This window comes from Microtus pennsylvanicus, chromosome 1, assembly GCF_037038515.1.
Source record: "Microtus pennsylvanicus isolate mMicPen1 chromosome 1, mMicPen1.hap1, whole genome shotgun sequence".
NCBI lineage: Eukaryota > Metazoa > Chordata > Mammalia > Rodentia > Cricetidae > Microtus > Microtus pennsylvanicus.
Window position 1 is genome coordinate 148,267,423 of NC_134579.1, and position 22,398 is coordinate 148,289,820.

The 22,398-nt window shown below is 39.0% G+C and overlaps 1 protein-coding gene and 1 pseudogene across 1 annotated transcript; one reads left to right on the forward strand and one right to left on the reverse strand.

The window, feature by feature from the left end:
* Positions 1 to 22,398, reverse strand: part of LOC142837303 (vomeronasal type-1 receptor 4-like) — a 138,535-nt pseudogene that overhangs the window by 76,586 nt on the left and 39,551 nt on the right.
* Positions 10,991 to 11,941, forward strand: LOC142860707 (vomeronasal type-1 receptor 2-like). Its single transcript, XM_075992323.1, has one exon. It carries the CDS (start codon positions 10,991 to 10,993, stop codon positions 11,939 to 11,941), a length of 951 nt encoding a protein of 316 aa, XP_075848438.1.

Sequence of the window (22,398 nt, forward strand, 5' to 3'; positions counted from 1 at the left end):
TTTTTTTTTTTGTGCTGTCCTTGACTTGTGTCTCCTACAATCCTTTCTCCCCATCTTCTTCAGGATTCCCCATGCTCTGCCTAATATTTAGTTCTGGGTATGCATCTGTTTCCATCAGCTGCTAGATGACGCCTCTCTGATGACAACTGGACTAGGCAGCAAACTATGTGTATAGCAGAATATCATTGGAGATTTTTTTTTATTTTAAAAACACGTTTAATCAAGATAAAGATATTTCTGCAAAGTTTGTTTCAGGTGTTTAGTCGAGAAACTGAATCTTAACAAAATTTGGGTTTTAAAAAAACTGTCCAAATTATTTATTTATTTTGGTCTCTCCTTAGTCTAAATGTTACACAAAAGTTAAAACTAAATGGCTAGGGAACCTGTGCTTCAGGGTGTTCATCAATCCACACTCGGAGACTCAAGGAAGATGAAGAGAATTGTTAGTTGTCTGTTCTTTGCCTTCCAAAGTCAGTCAGGACCCAGGATGTGCTGGGACTCCTCTAAAATAGTCCTGCAACTTCAGTCAATCACAAGCCCTCTTGTTCAGAGAGATCATATGTTGTGTGACAGTGGTCTTGTAATGTTTTAATAAAACACTGATTGGCCAGTAGCTAGGCAGGAAGTAGAGGTGGGGTGATGAGAACAGGAGAATTCTGGGAAGAGGAAAGGGTCAGTTTGCAGTTGTCATCCATACACAGGGAAAGCAAGATGAGAATGCCTCACTGATAAAAGGTACCCAGTCATGTGGCTAACACAGACAAGAATTATGGCCTAATGTAAGTTATAAGAGTTAATAAGAAGCCTGAGCTAATTAGGTCAACCAATTCATAATTAATGTAGACCTCTGTGTGTTTCTTTGGGACTTAAAGGCTGCGGGACTGGGCAGAAGAGAAACCTCTGTCAACAGTCATGGACACTCCAGAGGTTGATGCTACAGCCAGTGCACATCCGCAGAGAGGAGGCCCTGGAGAGGAAATGCCCCCTATTCTTCCAATGGAAGCCACACGATAAGCCAGCCCCTTACCCTTCCCAGAAGATGGCACTCCTGGTGAAGAAGCCATTGAAGTTGCTTAAGAATCTCACCTATATCGCTAAGAACTACCCCTAACAAGTCTCAACTGACCCCACTGTTAAAAGAGAAATTTCACATTTCAGCCACCTACATGATCCCTCACTATAGCATTCTTCCTTCTGTAGTTCCACAGAGCACACAGGTGAGAAAACTTCCTTTTAGGCCAGGACCGAGGTCACCAGACGCTTGAGAAAAGGATGGAGTAAGGGGAAGGTGAGTCTGGCACTGGTCATGGAAATGAAGGACTGGAAAGGCTTTCATACAAAACGGGACTGGTATACTGCTAGGCACAGGGTTGAGTGTCCCCATCCTTCCCCACTCTTTGCAACACTACTCCTTCCATAGGTCCTGGGGTCCTTCTTATCACTTATGTTGAAGGCTGAACTCTCTTTTCCTCACCTTTTCTTCTTTACTCTCATTGATTCTCTTGAGTAAAAGTTACTTATCTTAAAATCAAAAAAGGATGTAAATGAATATTATATAATGGCTTTATCACTTGATCTTAGCCAAAAGACTGAGAAGTGATACATAACTATCTATTCAGAACTTTATTAATTCAAAGTGATAATTTTTTGTATTAAGATTTGCCCAGACTCTACCAGAAGATTTTCTTTCTGTTTTTCTCATTTTTACTAGTTCTTTGAAAATTTCATACAATGCATGCTGATACATATTTACCCCACCCACCAACTCTTACAAGGCTCATCCTTTCTTTCCTATCCACGCAACCAATTTTCTTTTAGTTCATTAAGTCCAATACGTGCTTCGTGTATACTCTTGAATGTATGATCTTCTATGGGAGCAGGGCAGTGTACAAGGATTCATACCTTAGAGAAAATACGACTTCCTCTCTTAGCCAATATAAGTAGCTAATAACTCCTTAACTGGGGTGGGACCTCATGCCCACCGCTGCCTCCATGTGGGGAGTTTTCTGACATGAGGTTACACAGGTCTTATGTGTGCAGTCTGAACCCCTGTGAGTGTACCTGAGCAATTGCCCTGCTGCATCCTAAAGTCTCTATTTCCTTGTAGTCATTCAACACCTCTTCAAGACTTTTTCTGCCTTCTCTTCTGCAGGAATCTTCTGCAGGAGTCCCCGAGCATCAAGAGACCATCGTGTGAGTGCTTAAGGGCTGAGCACTTTGCAGTCCTTTATTCTGAGTACTTTGTTAACAGCGCCTCACTACAAATAAAAGCTGAAACACTACTAAGTCAAACATGCGTATTAAAGAACATGGGATGTTTATCTTTTAGCTTTTGAAAGTTTCCTGTTGTTTTCATATTGAAAAACCATTGGCAATATGATGTATGTTTATAGGTCATGGTAAATAACTCAGTTGGTGGGGAAATCTTAGTTCAAGTAGATACTCTGAGTCTCATGACATCGTTAGATTGTATTTTTCTAATTTTGTGGGAAAATGCGCTTAGAAATGAGGGATCTTGTCCCCCAAGGAAAAATAATCAGAGATAATAAAAAGATATACCCCTTCCACCCTCCCTTTTCCCCCACCCCTATGTTCCCAATTTTGTCAGGTGATCTTGTCTATTTCAACTTTCCAGGTGGATCTATATATGTTTTTCATAGGGTTCAACTTGTTACTTAGCTTTCCTAGAGAAAGGATCATGGGGAGTGGGGGAGGGAGGAGGGGAGGGGTGAGGAGAACTTGGTGGGGGGAGAAGGGGAAGGGTGAGGAGAACTTGAGGGGACAAGAGAGTTGAGATGGAGGAAGGACAGAGATGAGAGCAAGGAAAAAGATATCTTGATTGAGGGAGTCATTATGGGGTTAGCAAGAAATCTGGCTCTAGAGACATTCCAGAAATCTAGAAGGATGACTCCAGCTAAGACCCTAAGCAATAGAGGAGGCGGGGGGGGGGCAGTCTGAAATGGCCTTGCCCTGTAGTCAGACTGATGAATATCTTATGGAAACAGAGACAGAGACCTACATCAGAGCACTGGATGAAGCTCCCAAAGTCCAGTTGAAGAGTGGGAGGAATGAGAATATGATTAAAGAGCTCAAGACCATGATGGGTTCACCCACTGAAACAGTTTATTTGAGCTAATGGGAGCTCACCAATACTAGCCAGACAGGGAAGAAACAAGCTTAAGACTAAACTAGCCCCTCTGAATGTGGTTGACAGTTGCATGGCTTGGGTAGACTGACGGGTCACTGGAAGTGGCACCAGGATTTATCCCTATTGCTTGTACTGGCCTTTTGAGAACCCATTATCTTTGGATGTATACCTTGCTCAGCCTAGATATAGTAGGGAGGGCCTTGGATCTTCCCCAAAGCAATGTGCCTTACCCTCTCTGAGGAGTGGATGGGGATGGGGTAAGTGGAGAGAATGGGAGGAGGGGAGGGAGTAGGAACTGTGATTGATATGTATAATGAAAAAGGATAATTTGTTCTCTTGTTTGAAAAAATAAAAATAAAACACAAAACAAAACAAATGTTATAAAAAAGAAAATCCTTCCCTTGGTCCAGAATAGAAGCAATAAAATTTAAAATGATTAAATCATCTCATTTATTAAAGGTAATAAAAATTTTATGAATTCTAAAATCCATACATTTCTTTATCTTGCTTCTCCTAAAATTTTTCTGCTTTAATCTTGTCTTATTTTAATTTATTGAAGAGACTTCATTCTTTACATTCACATTCCTTAACATTTCTGTGATTTATTTTTTTTTTTTTTGAGACACAGAGCTGGATTAGAGAAATATTGGATTATTGTGGTAGACAGTTCAACTGTCTTACAGCTTGTGGAAGTACAATTTGATCATGAATTATGTATAATCTTTAAGACTATAGTAAAAAAGTATGCTGGTTGGACAAAAATGAGAATGATGCTATGACACTCTGACTTGGAGCTGTTATTTTCTCATTGTATTTCTCTCTCTTTCTCACATCTTTCTTACACACTTACTGTCTCTATCCTCTCTCTCTCTGTCTCTCTCTCTCTCTCTCTCTCTCTCTCTGCATCCCAAGCTGGCCTTGAACTTGTGAAAATCCTCCTGCTAAACTCCCCAAGTGCTGAGATTCCAGGTGTGCGCTACTACTCTACTCCCAAACAAATGAAACCAATTTTCTATCAGAGAGAAAATTTCCTACCTTGAATCAAACAACTTTCTATAATAAATGGGGTATGTATGATCATGTCCAGGGGCATTGAGAATGTGTGAGTGTGGCAAACCCCTCTTCACCATTGTGCTCTGTATCTGAGTTGATGTGAAAAACTAGCATGTCGTGAATATGTATTACAGTTGTGGACTGAGAAATGTTCTTGGGCACAATTACCTCTCCCACTGAGTTGGCAGGAGGAAGCAGAAGTTATATTTGAGTTAAAGTCAAACAAAGAAAGCTGATTATTAATCAGCAATAATTCCAGTTGTCCACTGACTCTAGGGAGAATTTTCAAACATGAGTTCAGAATTTTAGTATGAAGGCGAGGGCAGGCTTCTAGAAGGTTCTAATCCATACATAGCTCTACCCATTGTTCTCTCTTACCACAGAACCTTGCAGATACCAAGTAGACTGAAAAGGAAATTACAGACGTACAGTTTGAGAAGGCTGGGGGCTGTGTGCAGAGCACTGTACAGGACCATGGTTCCAGGACTGCCCTGGAGTTTCTCCTTCTAAGTGACTTTCTTCTCCCTCAGAATCCACTGTTTCCCAAGACTGCCTCCATTAGGTCTCTCGACAGCAGGACTCAGAAACAACTTTTGGCTCAACAAAACGACCTTTTACTAGCCTTCTGCTGTGACTGTCTTTAAGTCCATCTTATTTCAGTTAGGGGAGATGAAGCAGACATCTGGTCTGGAGATGTGTCTGTTTTTCAATCGTATATTTGAAGACTCTCAGTATAGGGCCATCTGTCTTGAGAGTCTAGGGCTGTTCGTGAGATAAGAAGGGACTTCCTCATCTTGTGCTACTCAACTCCTCATAAGAGTGACTTTTTTTTTTAAGCATTCTTCACAGCTGTAACACAACTCTAACCTATCCCTCACATCTAGACGGGACCTTTGTTTAAGTAGAAACACAATAACCTTGAAGGAACTAGAGGTAAGTCGCAAATCTCTGACCTTTGGTCAACGTGAAAATAGGTTCATATTTCCAGGCCTCCACAGCCCTGTAGTCAGTTAGACTATCTTAAATATCACCATAGAATGATCGAAACAGAGGCACAGAACTGCATCAGAGCATTGGACTGAGCTCCCGAAGTCCAATTGAAGAGTAGAAGGAGTGAGAACAGAAGCAAAGAGACCATGATGGGCACACCCACTGAAACAGTTTACTTGAGCTAAGGGAAACTCACCAACTCCAGACAGACAAGGAAGGAAACAGAATAGGTCCTAACTAGTCACTCTGAATGTGGATGACAGTTGTATGGCTGGGGCAGACTGTGGGGCCACTGGTAGTGGTACCAGGATTTATCCTTATTGCTTGTACTGGCTTTTTTGGAACCCATTCTCTTTGAATAGGTACCTTCCTTGCTCAGCCTAGATATAGTAGGGAGGGCCTTGAACCTTCCACAAAGCAATGTGCCTTACCCTCTCTGAGGAGTAGATTGGGATTGGGGTGAGAGACTGGGTGGAGGAAAGGGGAGGAGGGGAGGGAGTGGGGAATTGTGATTGGTATGTAAAATAAAAAAACACAGTTTGTTTTCTTTTTTAAAAATTAAATTAATAAAAAAGTAAAAAAAAATTAAAAAGTAAAAGAAAGGCCACTGAGAGAGGCATTCAGCTTCACCCTGGGTTTGTTCTCTACTGTCCAGTAATCAGCCTAATACATGCTGGTCAGCTCCATGACCTGGACCTCGAGAAAGGTCAGCTTTTGTCTCCATGGAACTTTAAAAGTGGGCTGCATTTGATTCTCCAGAATAATCAATTCAGAGTCTTTTTAGTGTGTATGCGGCATGGTCAGCAAGCTCTGTCAAGTTTCTAATGAACTCTTTCCAAATCATTGTAATTGTTTTCCCAGCTAGCTTTTTCTACTAAAAATTGTATTATTTTTTACTATTTGGTAAACATTTTTGCTTTGTTATCTATTTGCAGCAGTTCATTCATAAAGATTTACCTTAATTAGAAAAAAGAGAAAGAAGAGACATCCAAAAGAAACCTGGAACATCATAGTTATTTGTATGCTCAGAGCAAATATTTCATACATTGGTGTGGTACCCAACTTTGAAATGAGGCGTTTTATGTGCATAATGATCCTGGAATGAGGAAGACAGAGTAGCTCTCAGTGTTGCTGCTAATGAGAGATACAAAGCACCATCATGCCAGTGATTAAGGGAATCACTAAGTTGTCAAGCTGTTTATACTGATGACAAAAGTAATGCCACCTAAGAGACTATATTGACTTTTTACTTTTAACTGTGATATATATTCAAATATAATGCAATTCTTTGTTTTAATAAAAAATAATGCACTATTTTGATTTAAAAAAGAAATTAGAAGGAGATGTACTGGAGAGGAGATATTGAAGAAGGGCTGGGGAGTAGATATGATCAGGCTACTTGGTATATATGTAGGAAGTTTTAAAATAATAAATAAAAATATTTTAAAAGAAACAGACCCCCAAATTCTAATGATTCTTTCTAAAAGCTACACCATCAAAATATATGCACACCACAAATAGAATCCATTACTAAGAAGTTCAGAAAATTATACTAGCTCAAAACTGAAATCCACATATTAGCTGTTCAAATACATAATTGTAAATACATGAAGTAGAGTTTCTTAAGACATGGAAATGAATGAACTCCAGCTGCACACCAAGCAAGCAAGAAGTTCTTAGCAGATGTTGCTTCAAAGAAGTGAGATATTAAAGTTTGTGGAATCTCCAACTCTAATGGCCCTAAATTCTGGTTATTAACTTCTGAAATCTCCCAAGAAAACAGGTGGTGAGGAAAAGCTGTCAGATCTGCCCCAATACAGATGGAGACACATAATTCCCTTGTGCCCACCCCAGCATGGGACTAGTGTGGCGCTCCTTGTGACACCTTGTGTACTCCAACAGTTTGCAGAAAAGTTTTTTTCCCAACTCCTTATAATTGCTTCTGTGTATTTGCTGTCTTAATATGATTTTTTTTCATTTACAGGTAAGTGGCGCAAAGTTGTTGAGAAGGTATCCTTAATTCCCATGCAGATGATATTATGGATCTAGACATGAAAGTCACAGGTCCTGTGGGGAAGGAAACCAGGGAATTATAAACCTGTGTGTGAGAGGCCAGAGTCTCATCTCAATTGCTTACTACAACACTCTTCCACTGTGGTTTCACAGAGCACACTGTAAGTACATTTTCTCTTTATACTGTCACAAGTGACCAGAGAATCTATAGTTAGAAGGAAAAGTCACTATTGCTAAGTATTGAATACCTAAAAAAGATTTTCACATGAAATGTGAGCTATTTCCTGCTGGCAAAGGTTGGACTGTCTTCTGCCTTTCCCTCTCTGTGCAAACTGATGCCTCCCACAGGCTCCAAGGGATCCATCCATCCTATTTTGGGTACACTGTCCCATTCATTACTATGTATAACATAAATATGCTTGCAAATGAAAACATCCAGATTGTCAGATGAAGGTAGGTAGATGAAAGATACATAGATAGATAGATGATAGATAGATAAATAGGTAGATAGGTGATAGAGAATACAGTGCATGCGTTTGGCAGGCAGAGGAGTGGGTGGATGCCTTCTTGTATCTCTCTCTGTCTCATTTATTTAAACAAGATCTCTGTCTGAATCTAAAGCTTGTGAGTTTTTTCTAAGCTGGTGGCCAATATCATGCAGGCCGTGTGATCTGAACTCAGGTCCTAATGCTTGCACTAAGTGCTCTTACCCATTACCCAATCTAGCCTGCCCCCATATCATTTGGTGGTTGAATTTTGCTCTTATTATTCTCTCCTATTAGAGGAAAGTTACTAATCTTCTTTTAAAGATTTATTTTTATTATTTTAAGTTACATATATTTGTGTGTCTGTTTGTGGGTATGTTCACTTGTACAGGATCACGTGTACAGGATCCAGTAGAGCCCAAAGGTATAAGATTCTCCATGCAGCTGGAGTTACAGGCAGTGGGGAGCCACCTTGTGTGAGTGCTGCAAAGAGAACTGGATTCTCTGAAAGAATAGCAAGTGCTCTTAACTACTGACCCATCTCTCCAGTCCCCAAAGTTACTAATCTTAAAATCACAGACATGCAAGCCATTCATGATTCCCTAAGATCTTTTAAGTTTACTAAAAATGATCATTTATTTTCTTAAAGAAATAGGTATTTTAACCAGAAGCTTTTGTGTGACTGAATGGATAGTGTGCATATTGAGGAGCATGGCTTACACAGTGTGATTTGGTTTTTCTTTTCTTAGCGGACTCAATCAGAGTTCCTGTGTAAAATAACATAGCGACAGAGAATTCTTTCCGTTAGTTTTGTAAATGTTTGAGACAAGAGATACTCTGCTGCATCAGTTTAAGGGATGCAGAAAAAACACAGTTTCTATCATCCTCAGCACCTCATAGTAAGAACTGTGAAGACGAGTCTTGATTGAAATCCGAAGGAGACAGCTAACTGTTGACTGGGTGTGTATGTGACCATTTTTGGTGTAGTCTGAAACTCAGGAGACTTTTAGTACATGAATTCAAGTAAAAAGAATTCCTAAGAGAGCATCATAGGCTGGACAGTGCTCAAGCGAGGAACATTGCAAGTGGAACAGAGCAGGAAGGCATTCTGGGAACTGTTGCTTCTGAGTACTTCCTTCTGTATGTGAATCCACTATGCTTGCAGACACAGTTTCTCCAGATCCCTTGATGCCTAGGTTGAAAAACACATTTCTGGTTTTTCAAAATGAATTTATGGAGAATTCTCCTTTGAAGTATGTCAGAGCGATGACTAGCATTGAGTCTCTGGGATGGACTTTTTTTTTTATCACATTTCCTCCAACTGAGCCATCTGTCTACAGACAAAGTCCATTTCTAGATATTCCATCTTCTCTTTACATCTTCTACTCCCCATTCTTTTGGATGAATTGCTTATTATTCATGATAGACTGATGAAATTACTAAACCCAAATATGGCATCTATCACAAAATCTGACTCATTGGGGCTGTCTTGTTTGAATACAGTGTCTATTACCTTACCTGATTTTCCAACGTTGTTCAATATAGTTTTTACCCTGTGAATCAATACATTTTGTCTTGTTCCCTTTTCCTTGTATAATTTCATGCTGGTATGCTAACTCTCATTCTACACAATGTATTTGATTTCCCTCTTCCTACCTCAGTACAGCCCTTAACCACAGAAATTCTATTAAGCAAGTATGTAATTTATAATAAACTTCTGTGCGTAGAAGAAAAGCAGAGAAGGAATCAGTAGGAATGTTTTCTAATACCAGGACCATCAGGAACATCTCCCTATACAGGAATCTTCTTCATGTGCATGTGTTCATGAAAATATGAGGAGATGGATTGAGAGCTGGACTTGCCCAACACTTCTCAGAAGCCCCGGTGAGAGAGCAAAAGCAACCTAGTTCTGCGCAAACTTAGCATGGCCAGTCTGGGGTTGAGACGGGGTCCTAGGAGATAAGATGGTGGTCTCAACCCCCTGAAAAGATGGGAGTTATCAGTCTAGGGCCACTATGTGCTTGTTATGTGATGACTTTGAGATAGTCTGTGCATTCATCTTCTACAACTCTGCTGGATTAGCTTTCTTATGATTTCTTCCAGTTTCTACCCTGAAATTAGCAGATATGATGCTGTACATATTAATAAGCTTGCTTGGCACAAGATATAGCTTGCACAAGACCTACTAAGCCTACCTAGTCTATCTTTATTATATCTGATCCTCTGGACTTTCCTCCTCATGACCCTGTCAGGGAGCAACACCTGCTGGCTCAGGGCAGAGACTTTCCTTAGTTGAATAGGAAGATGATCTTTGATTGACCTTACTTCAAAGATGTTAACACGACAAACAGTGATGCTCATAGCCTGGCTCTTGTCCTCTCCCTCCACCCTTTAATCCCCTCTTTCTCTGTTATAGTTTTCCAGCTGCTTTCGCAGATTCGGAAATAGGCAAGCATTGATAGTTTTGAACGCTAAGCTTTGTAGTACAATCTCTGACTCTGTCTCTTTAACTGATTGCTAATCTGTCTTGCTATCATTTCATGTTGGTTTTTTTTATATTGCCAAGGCACTGAAATGAAAATGTACCCTACAAAGCCATGCTAATAACTGCATGTGGGAAGAGGGTTGATGTTTTCTAGCTATGTGATCCCAAACTACTTACAAACTTCAGATTCTTTATTTGCTAAAAAAAAAAAAAAAAAAAATCAAAGACCCATGGCAAGAAACCCCCTTCTCTCTCTTTTTAAATTAAAAAAAAATATGAACACATAGGACTGTATTTTTTTAAAAAAATCAAACAATGATAGCAATCACTTTTATCAGATTCAAATTTTAAGAATTTCTTACCTTTTTTCTGATTTATATCAGCCTGTCTTTTGACATGTATTCATTCTTTCGATTCTTCTTGCTTACAGGTTTCTGTATCTCTGGGTATAGTGTTTAATTTCTACTTTTGTGTTTTAATAGCTGAACTGCAGGAAGCAATTGAGTTTCTTGTTGACATTAGTATACTCAATTCAAAATTGGAAGTATCTATTGGATATTATTAGTTTATAAAAATCATTTGAGGAACTGTGAAGACTATAAATCATTCGAGGAACTATTACAACTCCGAGTGCATAGTTCCATCCTTTTCTTTATTCCCACATCTGATAACCTACAATGTGTATGACCACAGCATTATATCTTATTGATTGGGTAACTTGGGATAAGACAGCCATTTGGCCTAATGAGTCAACGATACAATTCGAGCTACTAAAAAATTAATACACGTTTAAATGTCTTCTTCCTGATTGTACTGATGTGGTTAAATTTGTTTCTCTCAGGTGAAAAGAATATGGCTCCTGAGAATCTGTCAATGGGAATTTTGTTCTTTTTTCAGACAGCTGTGGGGATCTTTGGCAATTGGTCGATTCTTCTTCCTTTTGTTGCATCTGTATTCACTGGAAAAAGTCTGATGCCCAAAGACCAGATTTTGAGGCACCTGACTTTAGCCAATTCCTTGGTTATCATCTCAAGAGTAATTCCTCAAATAATGGCACAGTTGGGCTTGCAATTTCTCCTGGATGACCTGTTATGTAAACTTACTCTCTACAGTAACCGGGTGTCCCGGGGCATTTCCCTGCACTGCACCTGCCTCTTGAGCTGTTTCCAAGCAATCACAATCAGCCCCAGCAACTCCAGGTGGATGAAGCTGAAACACTCAGTCTCCAAGTACATGGTTCAGTCCTGCTCACTCAGCTGGCTTGTTCATCTGCTTCTAAACAGCAAAACAGCTGTAGATGTGATTGGATCTGGTACTAACAAAAACTTCACCAAGAAAATCAAGTTGGGGTACTGCTCAGCATTTGTTTTTCGCAATTCTGTACCTGGGCTACATCTGTCCTTGCTGTGTTTCACTGATGGTCTATGTTTGGGTCTCATGGTCTGGGCCAGTGTCTTCATGGTGAGTACCCTCTATAGGCACAAGAGTCAGCTACAGCACATCCACAGTGCCCAGTATTCCCTCAGAGTCTCCCCTGAAGACAGAGCCACAAAAACCATCTTGATCCTTGTGTGCACCTTTGTCCTCTCCTACTCAATGTCCTTCATATTAGTTATCTATACTGTCGTATTTGACAATCCAAGGCTGTGGATAGTCAGCATATTTACATTACTAGACACGTGCTTCCCCACATTTTGCCCCTTCATCCTCATCCATAATAACAAATCTGCCCTCAAGAATCATTTTCCCTGCTGTAGGAGAAGGTAATTTAGCACGGTGACTTGTGTGTTGTGATAGATTCAAACATTCTTTCATCTATTATTGAAGATTAGACTCACACATGACCAGCTGTTATTTAGCAAGTCAGTAGCTATAAAAATTAGGATTGTCGGTTGTTATTGCTGTCATAAAGCTGTCTAAACAGCTCTATGATATCATGATATCTTTTTTTTCATTCTAAAAGCGATGAAATTAGAGATCATCATGTACTGATGAGTAACTTATGCTTACAGATATCCAATCAGCTCTTGAGGTATGAATTTCTCTGAAGGCACAGACTGGACACTGGTCCCATTGCTGCAACTGAATGAGAGAACAGGAGGGCAAAGAGAATGTAGACTTTGACTTCACTGATGTTCTGCACCTGGTCTCATGGTCTGGGCTTGTGGCTCCACTTTTAGGTCTCTCAATAGGAAGATGAGTCAAGTGACGAATATTTGTTGTGCCTATTGTCTTCTCAGACTTCCGGAGACATCCCCAGCCATCCCAATCCTACTGTGAACCATCGTCACCTCCTAATGAGTTGCTCACACCCTGGCATTCTTTACCATCCAAGGCTTTGGAGGGTAAACTCTACATTTCTACAAACATATCTACATGTGTTATACCACTGTACTCATCAGTGCTGCCAGCTTTGTCTCCACACCCTCTTTCCCCTGCCATGGAAAAGATATATTTTTTTCTTTCTCAATATGTTGATTTCTGCTCATGAATATATCCATATGTTCCTTTATTATTTGTGCAAGTCTAAGTCTCATTGTTGACCAGACAATATTAGGTAGCATGATGGTTAATGGTAATAGTCCACTTGATAGGATCTAGAATCCCCTAAGAAACAAACATCTGGACATGTCTTTGAGGCATTTTCTTAATTGGGTTAATGGAAGTAGAGGACCCAATATAATTCTCCATAGTCATTAATTCTCTGATTAGATTCCTGGACTGAATAATATGGGGAAACAGGTTGAGAACTGGCATGCATCTCTCTTTGCTATCTGACTACAGATGCTATGTGTTTAGTTACTTCAGCTTCCTGATTCCATGATTCCTTGATGTGATGGACTATGTGTTCAGACTGAAAGCTAAAATAAACCTCTCCCACCATAAGCTTTTTTGTTATTTTTTTTTGTCAAAACATTGAGAAATTAACTAAGACAACTAATTCAGTATCATCCTAAATTATACTGATAAAATCATATGAGTTATTATAGTGGCTACAACATATTTAAATGGAGTTAAATTCTGAGGCTTTTTTTCCTGCTTTTCACATAGTTGTGACATGAACATTGCAATGCCTGCTGGAAGATGATGGCAAATACTAAAATTTTTGGGAAGCTGTCAACTCAAGTTGAGCTCCCAGGGCTTACAACATTATGTAGAATGGGGTCAATATTTTTCTAACTTACATGATTAAGACATACTTAGAATTTTAACTTTATATATATATACGAGAAAAAAGCGCATAACCTAGAGAAGACAACAGTTACTTCTTTTCTTCTTTCTATGAAGCAAAAGAAACAAGAATTTAAATAAGGACTAAGTTCATTTAAATTAGTGGGAATAAATAATTTTATCTATTATAAAACTGAAAATTTCCCTACCATGATTTTTAAGATTCATGTAGTTCTAATCTAATCATATCTATTTATGTTAGAGTACTTTTTTCTTAATCCACTACTCCTTTTCACTAATTTATATGTTTCCAGTGGGAAATTGAAGCCTCTGTTTTTGTCTGAATCGTTGGACTATGAAAAATGGAATAGGTTATAGAGATTATTCAGTGCTGTGATTTTACAGATACTAGAATTCTATATAGGGTGCATATCATTTAAAGATAATTTATTGAAAACTTGTGGCTGTTTGTCACAGTGTTGCAGTACAATAACTCCACTACTCTACGGACTGAGACAGGAGGATTGCAGTGAATCTGAGATGAGCCTGGACAAGATATAAAGTTTGAGGCTAGCTCAACATACATTATGAGACCCAAGCAACTCAAACCAACCCAAAACATTAAAAAACAAGCCACTATCATCACTACTACCACCACCAAAAACCTTTGAAGACTAAGAATTAAAAGTTGTTTTAGTTAAAAGAAAGTAGGACTTAGTATTGCCAGTGTTCTTGTTTACCTTTCAAGATGTGACAGAGAAAACAGACTGGTACAGATCTGGAAGCGTTATCCCCACTGACTAACTTTCACAGTGCAGAGGAGTTCTGTTTACACTATTGAAGGAGAAACACTATCATCAATCAAGCCTAGCCATGACACTGTACACTGTAACAACAAAGGCTTTGTAAGACATGCTCACTGGTGCATTAGTGGTACGGACATCATGTGGATAACCAATTACTTTCTGATTGGACTTAAGTTCTGCTCCAGAAGCTGAAACCCATGCCTGGCACCATTATTGGACCAAGAAACCATGGCTAGACAGGTCATAGGCCCTAAGAGAGAATCTAGTATATTTAATTTGCTAAATGGATATAGTGTTGGACTGACTCCTAATGGCTTGTCATACCCATAGATTAATGCATCTCTCAAGCCTCATCAGCTAAGCTTCTATTTGCAGTTATGATTATTAACTTAGAAACGCATAACTTTCCAGGTGCAGAGAATAAGAGACTACACGATAAGGCTTGACCTGAAACAGTGTCTCTATTACATCCCCGACTTAAAAAACTCAGGAATCATTGCAAAAAGAGTGTGGAAAGACTGTAAGAACTAGAGGTGGTAGATGACTACATGGAAACAGAATCTTCTGTGCACAGCAGCACTGCAGGGCAGCTGCACTTGTGAACTGCACAGTGGTTGTAGCACCATGTACATGATGTGTGCACGTCCAAGCTAGACCAAACTCCCATCATAAAAATGGAAGTGGGCACTAAATTCTGCCCTAACCGTGAAGTTATTGGTAATTTTTAGCTGTTGTGATAAGGAAAGACACAGTTCCTGGTACTCAGATTGCACTGCAGTGGAAGATCATGCATGCAAGAATATTTGGGCAGCACCCATTGGTCTTGATAGATCTCTTTTTAAAACTCAGAAAGTTAGTGGGTAGAGAATGGAGAGTGGATTTGGGAAGAATTAGGGGAGGAGTGAATATGATTAAAGCAGCTTGCACCAAACTCTCAGAGAACTATTACAAACTAAAAATAAAAAATAGAGAGCTCAATATTTACTGAAACGATGACTTTTTTCCTGAGATAGTCTGAGAAAAGAATCGACATTTGATTTCATTGTATTGCTCCTTTTCGCTGAAAACTTTGTCTTATGTTTGTGGATAGGCCTTAATTTATTTTTCTTACACAAGGTACATACCCTGTACTTGTGTGTGGAAAATGCTGTTGCCTCCACTTCTCCACATAATCTTAGTCAATAGTAAAAATAAGAAATCCCATCTAGTTCTGAAGTATATGTATATGAATATACTCATCCTTTTCATTCCTAAGGGCATGGACATGCTCCAGGGTTTCAGTAGCTCCTAAATGGCAGTTTCATATCAGATTAGCATTAGTAAATAAGCTCAATCCACAACAATTTACCACAACAAATATTGATCCACTTTTCTAAGCCTCCATCTACAGATAGAATTCAAATTCAGGACTGTGGTCCTCAATTCTATGCCTTTACTCTGATGCTCTCTTCTGTCCTTCCAAGAAACACATGTGCACATGTGTGGACACACACATGAATATATATATATATTTTTTTTCTTTGTTTTTCAAGACAAGGTTTCTCTGTGTCGCTATGGCTGTCCTGAAACTCATTCTTTCCTGAAATTCAAACAAATTTCAGGAAAGCATTTCTCTGTGTAGCCATGACTGTCCTGGAATTGACTCTATAGACCAGGCTGGCCCCAAATGCACAGAGATCTGCCAGCCACTGCCTCTTGAGTGCTGGAATTGAAACTCAAAACAATCCACCTGTAGACTAGGTTGGCCTCAAACAGAGATCTGCCTGCCTCTGCCTCCTGAGTGCTTGGATTAAAGGTCTGTGTCACCATATCAAGCTAAAAAGTTAGATAGTAAAAAAGACCATCTTTTTACTCTCATCTACTTATTGAGACTTTTAAATTGTAGAATACTGTAAAACAATCCATTATTATTTCCCATATACTCAGACAACTATCATTCTGGCTTGTGTCTATGAATATGACTACTGTTCTGTCATCTAGGTATGTACAGTATTTTAGGCATCTTATCGTACTTAACAGTTTCCTCATATTAATCTACCTTTTGCTTTGTTAGAACATCCTTTTGTGAAGAGAAATATCTATCTGTTTATCTATCTATCTATCTATCTATCTATCTATCTATCTATCTATCTTTCAGGAAAGCATTTCTCTGTGTAGCCATGACTGTCCTGGAATTGACTCTGTAGACCAGGCTGGCCCCAAATGCACAGAGATCTGCCAGCCACTGCCTCTTGAGTGCTGGAATTGAAACTCAAAACAATCCACCTGCTACTGCCTTGTAAGAACTAGGATTAAAAGTACACACTATCTTGCCTGACACAAATTCATATTTTTGAGGCAAATGCATATTAAAAAGGAATAAGTCAACTCCATATACATTGAGAGTAGTTAAAATTATATTATTGTGAAGAGTCAACAAGAATACAAATTAATGAAAATCTATAAATGCTGCTGTTGGGAGTATAAATTGGGATATATAACCTTGACAATGACACCTTCAGTACTCAGGGATTGTAGTGTGTGTGTGTGTGTGTGTGTGTGTGTGTGTGTGTGTGTGTGTGTGTGTTTATGTGCCTGGGGATTGAATCCAGGCCTGTGTGTACTCTAACCAAACATTATCACTTGAGTTAGATCTATGGCAGCAATTCTATTTTCTAAGTTTATACCCTCAAAATGACAGCATGCTTGCCCCTACGCACATTTACAAGAGTGTCCAGAATTATAAGATAACTGTATACAGGAAATTCATTACCAATTTTCCACATAAGTAGTCTTATATTTTGCAATAGATACAACCTTTTTACATTATAAAGATGAACAAACTTCAACTTTGCAAAACGTATGAATGGAGTTTTAAAAATCTTACTTGTAAGGAGGGAAACTCCAAAGATCATCAATTTGTCCTTCTTGGAAGCTCCTAAATGTTGGTGTTCTTCAAACTTATGAATTCTCACAGGCTAGTATTTGCTGGGGAAGGACTTCAGGTTGACCACGCCTTCAGACAAGCCATGTGATAGGTCCCTGATTTTTAAATTGACTTCTGTGCTTTCTGTCTTATCCCTATAACATGTGTACTCCAAGGACTCAAAGAAAGGTTTTCCTCCCAACTCTTCATAATTAATTTTTTGAATTTGCTCGTGTAATTGTTTCCTTTTCACTGATACATAATCCGGTGAAAATTGTTTAAATGTCACCCTCAATCCTTCATGTAGATGATGTCATAGATCCAGAGTTGGGTTGGATTTTATATCACAGATCTAGATCTCCATGGGACTCAGGGAACAACAAACCTCTAAACCAAGGACTAGACTATCATCCCAATCACAGTGCAGACTCAGCCTCTCACCACCCTAGTATCACAGAGCACAAACATGTGAATGCCTTCCTTCTATATGAAGACTCAGGCATTCAGAAATTGGAGCTATAGATGGACCTGGAACAGAGACCCTGTACTTAGTTTTGAATGCCATATCTTTAAAAAGCTTTCATGTGAAATGGCAACTATTTCTAGTGTGCGATGGACTGGTTCTAGCCCACTGAACCCACCAAACTTAGTTTCTGCCATAGGCTGTCACAAATAATTATTGATACTACTCTTCATCAGGCTGAATCCTCTTTTCTTATTTTCTTATCTTCTTCTCATCCCATTTCTGTTCATGAAAAGAAAATAGTCTTGAAATTATATGCACAAATTATTTTTTTGTATATACATTTATCATAATTTTCAATTATTTTACATAAAGTCTGTCAAAATGCTCCATTTTCAGCTTTCTTCTAAAATACTTTTATTAATTATTGGAGAATTTCGTACAATGTATCTTGATTACTTTTACATCCGTTTCCAACTCCATCCAGATACATTCTTACCTCCTCTCTACTTTATCAACTGTATATATATATGTATGTATGTATGTAGGTAGGTAGGTATTGTCATCTATCTACCTCTCCTTCTCCCTCCCTCCCAGTCAAGTCCAATTTGTGCTGTCAAAATACTCCTGTATGTGAGGCCATCATCTAGCATGTGGTTGGCCTATCAGTGGTCAAAGCTTTAAGGAAAACTTGACTCTTCCTCTCCCAGAGCTATTGTTGCTCATATCTCCTCGGAACAGGATGGGAGAGATCATGCTCACCTTTCCCCTCCATGCTGAGATTTTGTCTGGATTGAGTTTGCTGTAGACTTGTGCATACTGTCTCAACTTCTGTAAATTCGTATATGTAAAGTCAACTTCCCTGCTGTGTCCAGAAAGTAGTTTTTGTAGTCATTTACCACTTCTGACTTTCATAGTCTTTCTGTGTCCCCTTCTCTGAAGATCCTTGAGCTAGCTTGTAAGGTGATCCAATATAAAAATTCTGGTGGGAGGGGGGTAGTGTTAGAATGTGGAAATGGGAAGATATATATGATTATATTTCACTGTGTACTTGAATGAAAAGCCTCAAACACAAAGAAAACTTTAAATTAAATTGAAAAATGTACATACTTAGGAACATGGATTAGCCCCAACACCAGTCTTCCCAGACTTTCCTTCTCCTTCTTCTTCTGTTTGTAATACAGGCTCTCACTGTGTAGTACATGCTAGCCTCAAACTTTTCATCCTCCTGCTTCAGCTTTCAGAGTGTTAGGATTACAGATTTGGTGCCATTCTGACCAAGTCTTCTTTCCCTGTGATTTCAGCATGAGAGTTTATGTAAAAGTATGCTGTGATAAAGATTGACTTCAGTTAGTTACATGAAAAAAGCCTTTAGGAGTTATCAATTTCCTTTTATTTCAATGTGAGGAAGGAGTGACTATTATTCTTAGACACTCACAGTTGATCAAGATCCTAAAAGTAATTTTTCCTTGGAGTCTAATGGAGAAAGCTGATCACTGACTGATTATTAATGAATTTTTATGTCCTGATAAACCTCTCCACTGACGCAATAATCCAAATCAGACCAAATCAAACCGAACTAGAAAAAGCCCAGGTTTAATGGATGCCAGAGCTTTTGGGTGGCCTTCCAGTCCCCAGAGAGAAGGTGTGAAGGAAGACACCAAAACCCACTGAGAGGGGAAAGGAGAACCTGAAAGACCACGTGTTCATTCTCTGGGGGCAGTTTAAATAGCCTGTGGGAGTGGTCTTGACCCTCTTTGGGGAGGCGTTATCATAGGTGGACTTTCTCGAAGGTGAAGTCTGGACTGAGGCAACTCCCAGGAGAGGGGTCTGGGATGGAATGTTCCACCCAAACATTCCAGACTCCTTGGATATAGGGGAACCAGGAGTCAGGGGTGACATTTCCAAAAAAGAGCTTCTTATGACAGGGATATGCAAGCGACTGCAGCATCCTATAGCTCCTCCAAAAAAGAAAAATGCATAGTTACAGAAGACCTTCCTGTAGGCTTGTCTTTGGGTATGGCAAAGCCAGCCACACAGCAAAAAGTGGCCTTCCACCTCATCAGCTTCCTAGACATTACACCAGGGAATCGATCATGCAAAAACAGGTAGACTAAATCCTCCCCCAACAGGAAAATCTTCGGGCCTCCTGGACTCAGTAGCTAATGGCAAGTGCTGCTTTTAATAAGACTGCTGTTTGCCAAAGACTACAAAGAGACTTGGGATTCCTGCATAGCAAAAAGTTGTCTCATTTCTGCTCGTTTATCCCTCTCAAATCTGTCTAATGGCATTTGATGACTTAGGATACTGGTAACTCATTACCTCATTTGTTGAGTTTCTTGTTAAAAATACAGACGGATATACCTCTTTCCCAGGCTTCATAGTCCAGGATTCAAAGACGGAGAGTTCTTAATTCCCTTTAATTGTCTTCGAAAATGTTCCTGTTCTGGATATCTTACAGATACCTACCTACAGGTTCCTAAAAATTTCTGCTGCTTTATCAAGAAATCTGGTCTGGTAAAAACTAAAAGTCTCCAGAGCCTGTTTTAACCCCACACATTTTCAAGCATATTCTACAGGCCACTCCTGCTGTTTGGGCCAAGACCAGAGGGTTCTTCAGGTAACACCAGCTCACCAGCTCCTGGGGCTTGGTCATTGGTACCACCTCTCCAGGCTCAAATGGACATCTGCCCAACAACTAAAATCTAGTTTTAAAGGACATATCTGCTCTCTTGTCTCATTTATTCACCTGTGCCTCACCTGTACAACCAGGGCACCCCTCTGTGCCATTCTTTCTGGCAGTTAATGACCCTTCCCATGGCTAGCCCCATCAACAGGGCCAGTAATAACAATCTATTTTTTCCTCCTAGCAACGTGCCTTCTTATCTTCCTCAAGAAACAGATCTGGTGAAGAATTAAGTCAAGTTTTCTCCCATATTGCTGAAGACTTAGAATACGGTGCTGGCTATATAAGAATACAGATTTTCATTATTATATATTTTGCTTCTTTTCCTTGTGCAGTCTAGTCTCCATCCTTCAGATGAGTTGCTTTCTACTCCCTTCAGATTAAGGAAATTATTGATGTAATTTTTAAGTCATGAACTACTACTCAGTTGTGCCTTTTTTGTCTAAAACCACACCCAGAATTGTGTCATATCCTGACATTTTTAATCTATGATATAACATGTTTAATATTTCCTCTCGCTCCTGTGTCTTTTCTCACTTTGTGTTGTGCCATGCTGATCATTCCTTCTCAACGGTATGTGTTTGTTCACTGCTTCTGTGATCCATGATCGCACTCAGCCATGGAACATGTATTAACTGTGTATATCACTGTGCACTAAACTTTCATGACTGGAAATGCTGAAGAATGAGACACCACTCTTGATTGACTTCCTAGACATAGATCTACCTCATGTGTCTTTATCACAGCAATGTTACATTTCTGTAATGGTCCTTCATGCCAGACCTTCCATCTTTTTCTTATCTACATTTCTCCCCTCTTCTTTCCTTGTGTATATAGTTGGTTACTCAAGGGTAAAATGTTTGGAGCTTTGATAGTGTTTTAAAACCCATCTTTTTAATACAATTAGTAACAATATTTTAATTCCTCTTCTGCCTTTATTTAAGTCTGTCTCCACTACCCATATACATATGTGGACAGAGGCTAGATGAGGTGTCAGATCCTCTGAAGCTGGAGTTATAAGATATTGTGAGCCACCTGACATGGGTGCTGGGCACTGAACTCAGGTCCTCTGGATAAACAGCAAGTGCTCATAACCACTGAGCCATCACTAATGTTTCTTATCTGATGATCTGTCTTAACATTTTATAGTGTATTGAAGCATTGTTGAGGCAGGGATTTGCAGTTCATGCAACTATCCCAAGTCTTATGACATTATTTGGAATTTGGTCACCATTCTTCTGGGTAATTTGGACATACTTAGAAGCTTAGCATTCTATCCTTCCAATGAAAATCCATCTCTGTCCTTGAGTCAAAGAGACAAAGATCTATAAAGAGGTTGAATTACTTTAGGAATCAATGATAATGAACATTTAAGATTATTATCAAAATATAAACAAGCTTGTCATGGTGCATTTTGAATTTATACAACATTAATTTATGCCATCTCATTGTTGATCTTAATAATTTATGCCATCTCACGTTTCGTGACATATATTTAAACTGATGTATTGATGTACTGTTCAATGTTTTATTCCCATTAATGTCTATGAGAAAATTATTTTTACATAAATTCTTATTGTGTACTGTGATCATAATAGAAAAACGGTTAAGCCAGACTTTAAATTGAGCATTTAGAAGTATTTTTAATCCATTTGGACTTGAGTTTTGTGCATGGTGATAGATATGGATCTATTTTCATTCTTCTACAGGTTGACATCCAGTTTTGCCAGCACAATTTGTTGAAGATGCTCTCTTTTTTCCATTGCATACTTTTAGCTCCTTTATCGAAAATCAGGTGTTCATAGGTTTGTGGGTTAATGTCAGGGTCTTCTATTCGATTCCATTGGTCGACTTCTCTGTTTTTATGCCAATACCAAGCTGTTTTCAATACTGTAGCTCTGTAGTAGAGTTTGAAGTCAGGGATGGTAATGCCTCCAGATGCTCCTTTGTTGTATAAGATTGTTTTGGCTATCCTGGGTTTTTTGTTTTTCCATATAAAGTTGATTATTGTCTTCTCCAGATCTGTGAAGAATTTTGATGGGATTTTGATGGGGATTGCATTGAATCTATAGATTGCTTTTGGTAGAATTGCCATTTTTACTATGTTGATCCTCCCAATCCAGGAGCAAGGAAGATCTTTCCATTTTCTGGTGTCCTCTTCAATTTCTTTCTTCAAAGACTTAAAGTTCTTGT

Excerpts from the sequence above, each read along its gene's own strand:
- LOC142860707 (XM_075992323.1), top strand. The coding sequence starts at position 10,991 with ATGTGGTTAAATTTGTTTCTCTCAGGTGAAAAGAATATGGCTCCTGAG.